The 12,051-nt window shown below is 41.6% G+C and overlaps 1 protein-coding gene across 3 annotated transcripts in view; it reads left to right on the top strand.

Annotated features, from left to right (window-relative positions):
* The window catches only part of nlgn2b (neuroligin 2b), an 85,102-nt gene that overhangs the window by 40,655 nt on the left and 32,396 nt on the right, over positions 1–12,051 (top strand). For 2 of the 3 annotated variants that reach the window (XM_052048071.1, XM_052048070.1), the window contains exon 2: positions 5,905–6,636. In XM_052048071.1, coding sequence (XP_051904031.1) covers positions 6,123–6,636 — 514 coding nt within the window. In that variant the 5' untranslated portion in view covers positions 5,905–6,122. Of the gene's footprint in view, positions 1–1,434; positions 1,478–5,904; positions 6,637–12,051 lie in introns of those variants that run through there. The other variant, XM_052048072.1, reaches the window with a different exon arrangement.

Genomic DNA, 12,051 nt, shown 5'->3' with positions numbered 1-12,051 from the left:
CAGCTGGATGTCATCGTCACAGATCACATTGACGTCAATGACATGAAAAAAGTACTCGCCGCGCACTAAATTTAGGTACGCTTGCGCAATTCAATTCCAACACAATGTCTCGATCTTTTTTTTCTTTTACCTTTTTGTACTGAGCTCTCTTTCATGAACATTTGTGGAGGAGACATGAGCTTGGCAAGTATAAAAAAAAAAGAATTCAGCAATCGTGTTCTTTTTTTTTTCTTTTTGCGTTTTTGCCACAATGTTACCAAGTGCATGTTTCTGGTTATAGAAATTGCCTTATGAGCTACAATGTGGTTGGACAAATGAACCGCATATGGTGCTCATCATTTGTTTTCACATTTGTTGACAGTTTAACCTTGGGGACGTCTGCGTCGTGCAGAGTGCTATTTCACTTAACTTTGTGAAGGCAGAATTATTTGACTCAACTTCTTGACTGGGGTCTCAATGGATTCGCATAATTTGGTCAACCGTGAGTCTTCTTTGTCCTATTTGACCTCCAAGACCTTTATCCAGGGCAACAATATTGCACCGAGTATGTCAAGGCATCTCTGTGCCTCGGTCCCGAGATTAGATAAAGCACGGTGCAATTTTGAGAGGTGATTGAAGGGCTCTCATGCGCCGTCGCCACAGTACAGTGGTCAGGCATAAAAGTAGGCCAAAGAAGTGTCAATGCACATCGCTACATACAGACTTCTCAATTTCAAATCAGCCTGAGATCCTGAGACTCTTTTTGACTTTTCTCTAGTCTACACTGGAGAATAAAAGCTCATTGCAGTTTTGCTCGGGGGGCTTAGCATTGAACATGCCTGCCCGAGGAACATAAGCTAGTTAATTCAATGTCATCCTCTAAATCTCCTTTTAAATTGCACCCCTCTAGACATGCCCGTTTTCGACTGCCTTTATTTCCTCACCCTGTTTCTCAATTTTTCTTCTACATTTTTGTGCCAAGTGTGGAAAAAAAAAAGATTACAATCTCCATCAGTCTCATTATTCCAAATACGGAACAACAGTGAGACTCATACATCATCGCCATCGTGGCTGGGCTGTGTTATCTGGTTCGCAAAATGCCTTGGAGCTTGCGATGATTGCTTTCAGGCTGGTCAGTCAAACTATGAGTGTTGTGACAGACAAGCAAGTCAACGAACAATTTTTTGATGGTGCTTCGCTAATTAGTGTGACCTGACACCACACACACACACACACACACACACACACACACACACGCAAACACTCTCAACCTATTCTCATTATCACATTAATGCTAGCCCGACGCCACAAGATAGGGATAATTATGGGTCCGAGTCCAACTGTGGGAGTGTGTCTGACTTGAGGCTTCTCAGAAGTGACTATTTACATAAATGATCCTGGAGTGAGTCCTGCATCTAATGAGCTCATTCTTACTTCCAGCTCACCTCCAGCTTTAACTGCAAAACGGATTAGCCACTCGGATGCCATCGGATACCAAGTATGACAAAAATAAAAGATCTGTTGTTAGGTTTTTATAATATTGGATCTTTTTTGAACACAGTTCTTCCAAGAATTTACTTGAATCTCGAGAAAAATGTAATTTTCTATATTGAGTAAACAAACAAAAGACGCATTGTTAAAGATGCCGATTAGACGACATGATTATTGCACAGGTGTGCCTTATGCTACCTACAATATCAGTCCACTCAAAATAGAAACAAAAAAAATATCAAAATGCTGACTCCAGAGTGTCCTTTTAATGTGGGCAGCCTAAGGCGCGTCTGTGTTTTAATCATGCTGTTTAATCAGCTGGATGCTGGATTCTCTCATCAGAGGAGAAGTGTTCACTTGCACAGATTTAGACAGATTTATGAACAATATTTCAGAGGAATAGGCCTTTTGAGTTCACAGAAAAAAGATCCAAGGTTTTTAATTCAGCTACTGTCATACGGGAGCGAAAACAATAGTGTTGTGCTAATATTTTTGTTCAGTGTCCAACACCATTGCTGCAATTTCAACAGTACACGGAGGAGCCAAACGGTATCAATTTGGCAAAATTGTTTTCACGTTTGTGGTTAAAATAACTTTCTGCTGCTCATACCAAATGTGCTTGGTAGGGGTTGAGGTCAGGGCTCTCAAATTCTTTTCCAGAGCAAACTCATCCAACGATGCCTTTATGGACTTTATTCATACTAAGCGCAAATTGTACTGTTGTTTTGTTCTTCTGAATAATTCAATGTGTCTCTAAAGAGTTGGATGGCAATGCTTTTGCTGGTAAAGTGTCTGTCACATGATTTTTTTTTTGCCCTGTTAAATCTCTATTCCTACATTTTATGTTTTTAAATATGACTCCCAGTTGCTTTTCTAAGTCTCTCTATATGCAGCGAACTTAATCACACATTGACTCATTGTTTTCATAACCTCGGCTTGAAAGAAAATATGACTATATAATTCCAGTATCCTCTCAGCAGGGTTCAGCAGGGATCAAATTAAGAGATGTTTAAAAGCTAAATGAATCGAGTCTGCCAATTTTTTGCCTATTAGCCCCTGCAGCACTCTCCCCTTGTCTTCAAGGACTTCAGTCTCCATTTAAGTAACATGCTGCATAATTTATAATAAATAGGATGCCAGAGCTTTGTGTACATGGGGTTAAATAGACGATTCTAATAGGCCCTTGTCGAATTTAGGGACAACTAGAGGCACACAACCTGCAGACAAATACCACACCTTCACATCCAGAATAAACACTTCGGAATCAGTTAAATCATTTTGCATGTCAACCAAAATGTTGGCTATTTGAGATGAGCATCGTAGAGTCATTTAAAGTGACAAGAGTAGGCTAAAAGCAGTAGGAAGTATCTTATTTTAGAATGCATGTCACAGCCGAGGTTTCATCTGATGTATTTATCTGTCACGCTGGTCTTGCACCTGCCTTAAAAGCTTCTTCAAACATGAGGTCACTTGATGTCAATTTTAAAAGCACGACTTCAAGTCAAGTCGGACTGTAAAATACTGTATTAGGACGACATGTCCTGTTGCTTCACCGATGCCTCCTCGCATGGTTGGACGACAGAGAAAGTTGAAGATGTGGGCTTTGACAATGTAAAATATCCCATTGTTTCTATTTTTGTCCCGTATCGTCAACACAAATCTGAGGTCACCTCAATGTCGTGTATGAGAAGATGAGCCCCGATGGCTGAGGCGACATATGGAGGTCCTCTGTTGTACAGTTAAACAAAAACTCAAGCCCACCGGCAAGTATTCAGCCTGTAATTTTTTTTCAAATTATTTTATCCATAATACAGTTTTTAATTAATCAACCAATTAATCTTTTATTTTTGTCCTACCACATATTGGAATCTCTACCAAAAAAATTTGATTGGTTGAAGCCGAGTGTTGTATCTTTGCCTATTCTACACCCAGCCTTTTAATGTGGATATGGAGAAAATTATTTTCATCTCAAATAAATTCATAATAGATGAGGGATTTCACACATTGTTTGTTGCAGGGCAAGCAAGATAGTTTTTTTTTTTTTCACGTCACACTCCTATTCTGCAAAGTTTTTCCAAACGACTTTGACCGTTCCATTTCAACACGACCATGAAAATGTCCCAGTCGCTGGGAGATATCACCCTCTTATTGAGCTTAGCTGACAGCACCGCCATTTATATAAAGCAGTACCAGAGAATCTTACATCAGCCAGGTGATTTGGGTGTCCGCTTATTCCATTTAATGTGCAAAGACGGAAGTTTACTGCCAGTGCAGCCCACAGATGGTTGACTTGAACAGATGTTAGGAATGTAAGGTGACTACCATTCAAAGACGTCACACTGGAGAGGTTGCAAGTACACCAATATGGGATGACAACATCCCACATCGAAGCCTCATCAAAATGTAGGCATCCATGTCCAGGAAAACTATTCAACTATTTGATAAAACTGCTTCAAGCTTATTATAAATCAAACATGGCTGTCATGGCCGCCAGTCAGACTTGGTTGATTTATGACCCGAGAAAAAATATGACAGGCATTCAACCCAATAAATGTTTCATTTGAACCAAAAATTGGTTACCACTACTTCCACAAGAAACAAGCCAACAAAAACATCTGAAAATGTTGTTCGTTCAATTGTTTTTTAGAGTGAAGTATGCAGCATCTTCAGTTTATATCCTTTTAGTCAGATTCTTGTTTTAAAGTAGTCTTATGTGTGGACTGTAATTTTTGGACTTTCAAGAAGTATTACAATTGCTGTAAATTCGCCAGGCAATCAACCAGAATTATTCTCATTTATTTTGGGCAGTTGTTGCACTAGTCAAGCTAATAACCAAAAATTCAATTAGTGCATTTGATTTCTTTTTTAAAAAAAGAATACATCCACTGGTTTATTTTTAGACTGTTGTCCAGTTCGATTAGCTATGTACAAACTAAATCCGTTTCTGGTTGTTTTGACATATTTTATGACCGCGGGTGTGTGACACAGCTTAGAGTCACTCACGTCACAGTTAGTTAACCAAATATTTTTTCCAGACAGCTTGGTTCTGGTTTTCCTAATGAGACAGATTTGCAGTCACATCACAAATTCCAGCCTCCTGTCGTGCCGCACAGCGTCTTTCTGCTTTATTTCACTGCCATCCCCAGTGCGTGCGGCATGGCAGGGGGAAGAGTGGAAATTGCGGGGCTGAACGGGGTGGAGGTACGATGTGGCGTTCAACCAAATGTGAGTACCACAGAAAGCCTTTATCACACCTCAACGTCTCCGTCTCCGAAGCTCGAGTGAGCTAAGCACTGCCCATTCGTCTGTAATAATGTGGATGCAGGATACCAACTGAACAGAGTTGTGAGGCAAAGGCACTGGGGTTGTCCTGATCCACGAAATGGTGCTTTACAAGACAAAGATGGATAGATGGATGGCTATTTATTTTATAGAGGACGGAATGGCATTATTGTATACATTCATTCATTCATTGTACAGCAACTGATCTGGTTATTTGAAAAATCTTCCATTGGTCACTTCCCCCGTCATCATTTGGGAGAATCAAACATTAGTCTTCATCTAAGGTTGTAAAGTGAAGCCTGCGCTTTTCATCTTCTCTGATTAGCACACTGTGAGGGTATTTTGAGTACAGTGGAACCTGTGGCTGTTATCTAAAGTTAAAGATCATTCACAGAAGTACAATAAATCTGTTTTTGGGTCTCACAGTAGCAGTCATATTACATTTTATTTCTCTTTTTTTCCCTTTGTGTAGCATTTTCTTGATAGACTGAGCTGTCTGTAGACTCCGTTCTCAAATGCCATACTTGGATCAATAAAGCTTCATGAAGTGAAAATAAAATGAAAAATACCCCAAGGGTGAATAAATAAAGGACACGTCACACACCTTATGTGTTTGACAGAATTTGAAAAATAAAAATGAGTGGTTCTAATGATTCTTTGTTTCACGTGTGCAGGCAGCATTTAGTCACCAGGTTACGGAACTACACTTGAATGGATCTAACAGTGCGGCGCATAACACAACTGCATAACTGCACAACCCCACGTCGGCATTTGATGCTCTTCTGTGCAAAAAGGTAAGCAGAGCTGCAATGTTAGCAACATTGCAGCTCTGCTTACCTTTTTGCTTTGACATGATACTATATTTTTTTAATATTCATTTGGAATTGCAGAAAGTCTATAGTAAATGTGTTGAATTAGACTTGGAGCACACATTTTCACATTAGATCAATCTTATTGACAGGACACAACACCCTCCAACTCCTTGTTGGCCGGTGGCTATTCTTTGACTTAGCAAACACGACAAATGAGCATATCATTTTGGGTTAACTCGTCCTTTGTACAAAGATGACTTTTGTTTCTATTTTTCAAATGTTTGCGTGTTGGCCTCCTACTCACATCCACTGACTCGTTTTCACCCTTATTGTCTTGTAGGTGTAATTGGCCTCCTGACTGCAACTTTGATCCCATCAAGAGATCTAAAGAGGAAGACAGATGAGCTCGCAGGTTCAAAGTGAGAATGCTACCAAAACCACCACAGCAACATGCCACTCAAGGAAAACTATTAACACATCCCGTGACAAAAGTCCTCTTTCTGCCTTCGCTCTCCTCGATGACTGAATCTGTGATCATCAAGCTGATGTCTTATTAAGATGACTAAAGGAGCATTTATTTTGGACATGTTGTTTTTTGCTCTTAATGCTGCCACCAACCAAGGCTTTGGTGGGAAACGTCACCGTACCCCTCAAAGGAATGCTAATCCCTGTCTGGTTTGGCTCTTGGGGCTCGTTCTACAACTGACCCTCTCCTCATGTCAGCGAGTTGACAAAAACCCAATCGTCTCCACGGGCTACGGAAAGATACGTGGTGTCAGAAAGGAGCTCAACAATGAGATTTTGGGCCCCGTGGAACAATACTTGGGAGTACCCTACGCCACCGCACCCATCGGCGAACGCCGCTTCCAACCTCCCGAGGCTCCAGGCTCCTGGCAGGAGATTCGTAACGCCACGCAATTTGCACCCGTGTGTCCCCAGAACGTGCACGGAGTGTTACCTGAGATCATGCTACCCGTGTGGTTCACAGACAATCTGGATGCCGCAGCCACCTATGTTCAGAACCAGAGCGAGGACTGCCTTTATCTCAACATCTACGTACCAACAGAGGACGGTGAGTGAAAACAAAACAATGGGCTCTATTTTCATAAACCCCGCTAAGACGTTAAGCAATGGACATCTGGGCCCGCAGAGGCCACTTAAAACTGGTCTGAGATCGACTTTTCTGCCACCAAATTTTCATTTCGCTAGGCACATCTCCAAGACATTCCTTCTGCTGGGCCTGAACGCCTAACTTGGCAGTGACCGGTCGGTCGATTTGGCAGACACGCGCAGCCACTCTCGTGCTAATACGAAAATCAGGAACCGCTGGCATTTCAGCGACGGTGCAGATGCAGTGTCTCCAAAAATAGAGCCCAATGTGAGGCTGTTGTTATAAATATGGGCACAGTTGGAGTCCATTTCTGGCTCTCACGGTCAAATCTGCACTAATGGAGCTAATTATTTTACTTCACTTCAATGATGTGTACCTTTTGCAGTGCCTCAAAGTGCCCACATTTTTCCAAGCTGCAGTTAAGTGTCAAATATCAAGACATACCACTTTACAACCCATAGCACAGTGCTATCCATTATTTTATTTTATTTTTTGGTGAGTGCAGATCCAAGATGATATGAAATGAGCCCGAGCCAGTGGAATTCCTCTTTGCATTATGAATAACTACAAAAAAAATGTTGAGCATGAGTGTGAATGCCTCTGTCTCTGTTAGTCATCCCAATTTATGGTAGCTCTTTGCATCAAAAGAGAAGAGACGTGTGTGTGTGTGTAGAGACACAGTCAGCCCTTTCAGTGCACACGGAGTCTGCACTTTCTTAGCTGTTTTGAAATGTCACATTTGTATGAATACTCCCGCATGCCCTTGGAGAAGTGTCATTTTGATAAGTTAGTCGGGATTTTTATTTTCAGGGGAAAAGACATCTATTTTTTTTTCACCCAAATAAACCCCAGGATGTTACTGTAATCCCTTGTGCTGTGTTAGTGCCAATCACCATTAGTCAATAAGATGAATGCCTTTTGAGACTCTTAAGCGCAGTCTGAATCTGCTCCGTGCTAATACGCTACTCAGCACTAAACTAGGTTTGACTTGCATTGTTCAGTTGAATTAATTTAAACATTTAATCAGAAAGAGCAGTCGGCGCAACCTCGAAGTGAGGGCAAGATCATGTCTCGTGCACTGTGAACCATAGAATTATTTTATGAATATCTGTATGGATCTGATTAAATTGTTGACCACTTAAATTTAAAAAAATAGAATGTTATTAGGTGACAGGGGCATGAGATGGGGAGGAGCTGCTGAATGTGTTTTCCCTTTTAGCTCATATTTTTTATATAGACGGTATTTAGTTTTTTCCATTGATCTCAATGCGTACTCAATATTTTCTGGATTGACTTCATTTTTAAAGATCTACAGAAAACGGACCGGCCTGATCTTAACCGAATAGAACATACTTTTTACTTTTCGTAGATCCCTTATTGATGTTCGGTTGAGTTCAGCTATTTCTCGGAGGAATAGACTCGACTTCTTCATTTGAATTTTCTTTTCCCACTGAGTAGCTCTCATGAAAAAATATATATTTAAATTATATTCAGTGTAATAACTGTGCTTGACTGAAGGGTTACCACATCAGTACTTTCCTCCATATTAGTTCTTAATAAGGTCAGAAGGAAGTGGTAATTAAGGCTGCTAAGATTAGTGTGAGCTAGGTGAGCGGAGAATACAAATAGAATATAACGCCAAACACAACCTTGTTTTGGCCTCTCGGGGTAGAGCTAGAAAAAAAAAGGAACATAGCATCATGCAAAACCTGGTTGTCTTAATGGGCTCATTGTTTGTTCTTTAATTAATTGGCAGGTAGAAGAAAACACAATCAACGTCCAACTTTAGAAACGGTGCTAATGAGCATGCTCGACTAATGATAAAATGTAAAAAAAAAACACAAAAAAAATAAAACAATTCCCCTGAGCTTGCTGTGGTTACTCAACCTGCACAGTTTCATGTCGGCTTTACAGTAGCGACCACCAAAGTATGATGACGACTTGGTGGACAGTTCCCATTGTTATTGTTTGAGGGAAGACGTGTCATTGCGTTTTAAAATAATTTTGTGATTTAAGACATACTGGATGACGTACATTCACCCCTGACAACATAAGGTTCACCAGCATAATAATTAGATCCAATAAAAGTGATCTCGTCCAACTGTGTCGGGGTAACTTTTCAGTATCTTACACAACCACAATCCACCATAATAGAGATGTTCAATCAATACCTCTTTCATGAGTCAAAATTGAACATATTTGGCAAAAAATGTTTCTCGAGCTATTGAATAGATCGCATTAGGTAGCTTGTGAACCGCGCGGTCTTTCTCACTAATAACAATAACGGATGATGCGGAATCGGCAGTGCTATTCTCGGGAGAATAGGTGTACAAATGAGGGAGACAGTTTTACATGCGGCCCCTCTGCTTGTCAGAATCTGTCACTTACAGTCAAGGGTCACCACTTTACAAAGCTGATGCGGTCCCTGAGGATGTGTTTTATCCTGTGCGCAAAAGAGAAATAGGGCTCGGAGGGAAATAATTCAAACATGCTTCCGTCTTTGCGTATATATAAACCGTCACAATCCCTCAATTTGTTTACTTTGCCGATGGCAGACATGTCTTTAGCTGTGCCGATTTGTTGCCATTCCTTTCATGCATGGGCGACTCTGACACATGATGCTGCCTGGAACTGCTTGGGAAGCTCATCGCACGGCCCGCGCCGAGGATGCAAGCAATGACGACATGGAACGCTTGCTCATTAACTCATTCAGTACCAGCCAATTCTGGACCAAGTCCAAAAAGACGTTTAAAAACGTCCTTGGGAGTGAATGAGTTAAATACGTCAAACTATATGCCATCATTTTCAAAAGTTATTCATTTCAATTTATGGCAACTGAACACGTTGAAAGGCAGGATTTGGCCCTGAGTGCACTTGGACAGGACTTAATTTTGAGCACAACTATCATGGTGGAAATGTATGTGTGGATGTGCTGATGTCATGTTGTCTTACGGGCTACAAATAAGAAACCTACTCCATTTTGTACTTCTCAAAATGTCATTTTTGACATTTGAGATCATCCTCTGCGAACCAAGAGGTAGTCGTCAACAGACTTTCTTTTTTTTTTCTTTTCTCGACCCCCTTCTAGAAATTTTATTAGTTCGCTTGCCACTAATGCGGCACTTGTAGTGAGCAGGGGATTTCATGCTGCACGCTTGTTCGATGTGGGAGCTAGTTTCAGGAATCCTAATCTAACTTCCAAAATTGTGTGTTAAAATTCATATGCTGCTTGAATCAAATTGAGTTCCAAATCGGGCCTGCGTGTCTTGGTTACTGAAAAAAAAATGGTATCTCTCCAATCAGACAGCGAACAGCTATTTGGTTTTCCTACCCTCAAATAGCCTCAGTGATCACATTCTCTGTGCTATTCTTTGCACAAAATAAGTCTCTTTTCTTTCTGCATCTGCCCCTCCACCCCCACTCCTGATCTGGAACCAACCTCTCGTCTCTCCTCCATCTTTATGCAGATGGCGGCAGAATGGTTCAGTGTTCGGAATGCAAATGAACCCAATGCCCTTCTTCGGCTGGCCTATAGCTGTATTGAGCTGCCAATAACCACAAGCAAAGATGCGATCCGTTCGTGAAGATGTCGTATATTTGTGACATGCCCAGACTCTAAGAAGCGCACCTGAACACCGTGTGAACATCTACCTGGTTGGCTTGCTTGGATTTTGACTCTCGTTAACAGTAACTGGGCGGACCCAGCCACTGTGATGTTCCTGATTATAATTGGTCACAGTCCTAATCTTTTATGACAGGCTGTTATGACTGAAGTGGGACATCAGAGCAGGAGAGCAGCTGGCCAGAAATTCATTAGAAGAAGATGAAGAAGAATGTGTATATTTGAGAAGATTGCCCCGAAGAGGACATAAAGTCTTCAGGAGAGACGAGAGATATTTTCTGTTTGATTGCAGTGGAAGCGCAAAGATAATTATGAATCCATCCATTTGCTGCTCCTCGACTTCTGCCAAGTTCTTTTTCAACTCTAAAATGTGTTTGTAGGACACATTTTATATTGGCTTCCAGTACAAAACAAGTGCACTCTGAGTTCATTTTATAAAGTTGACTTGTAAGATGTAGGAGGAGTGGACGACGACGGGAAATACATAATAATCCGAATAACTGTGATTGCTCATGAAAATACGATAAAGGAACATGATGATTCATTGATTTCAACACTTTATCCATCCATCCATCCATCTTCTACCCCTAATCCGAGGTCGGGTCGCGGGGGCAGCAGCTTTAGCAGGGAAGCCCATACTTCCCTCTCCCAAGCCACTTCTTCTAGCTCTTCCCGGGGGATCCCGAGGCGTTCCCAGGCCAGCTGGGTGACATAGTCTCTCCAGCGTGTCCTGGGTCGTCCTCTGGGTCTCCTCCCGATGGGACATGCCCTGAACACCTCACCAGGGAGGTGTTCAAGAGGCATCCTAATCAAATGCCCGAGCCAACTCATCTGCCTCCTCTCGATGCGGAGGAGAAGCGGCTCGACTCTGAGCCCTGCCCGAATGACCGAGCTTCTCACCCTTGAACACTTTAGATTTATATATAAAAACGTTCAATATTGTTTCAAATAGTAACTATAAAGTAAATTAGTAGCGAGTAAAATAACAATAGACAAGATACAAATTCCTGTCGCTGCGTACATCTTGGGCATTGTGGCGCGGCGTATGCACGGAGATCCACACTTAGATTGAGATCAAAAAAGTGGAAGAAGAAAGTTTGCATTTTGTGTTTGAAACTTCACCATTTGAATGGGTAACTACCTTGATAGAGTTCTCATGCAAACTCTTACTAACAAGTCAATATGGTTTTCCATTGACTGCTAGCAATAAGATGCTTTGTCATTGTTTGTCAGAGAAATTCTCCATGCAAACGTCCATGTTCATCAGGCTATGCCTTTATGCCGAAGAAAAACATTTGTAGTTGCATTGCAGCGGTCTGTCGCACATAGCAGGCAGGAACTGAATTGTGTCAGTGATTTGCTCCATTTCAGTGCGGTAAGCCAATTAGTGCCATGTTCCAAAATGTATCCCGTAAACAGAACACTTGAATCCAGTTCTCATCGATGAGTTTTTTATCGTTTGTTTGTTTGTATTTTGGGCTTCTGTGAGGTTCCTCCTGCAGTGTCTTGCACAACCAGGCAGCACTATCTCACTGACTTCCTATTTCCTCAAGACACACCTCAACCAGAAGGCCTGAGATCCTTCATTTTTATTGCTGCTCGTGCAGTCGTTTATAGTGCTGTGCTCTTTATTAAAACCATATTTCAAGGGTGGAATGGTAGAAGTAAGGAGGGTGCGGGAGGCTGGGGGGTACGCTTGAAGAAATGGAGATCCGGAGCGTTGCTAGCCGGCATGCGCGAGGAGCAGCTGGACG

This window comes from Hippocampus zosterae, chromosome 16, assembly GCF_025434085.1.
Source record: "Hippocampus zosterae strain Florida chromosome 16, ASM2543408v3, whole genome shotgun sequence".
In the NCBI taxonomy this organism is placed as follows: domain Eukaryota; kingdom Metazoa; phylum Chordata; class Actinopteri; order Syngnathiformes; family Syngnathidae; genus Hippocampus; species Hippocampus zosterae.
The sequence above is the reverse complement of the archived record's forward strand: the minus strand, read 5'-3'. Positions and strand labels throughout refer to the sequence as shown.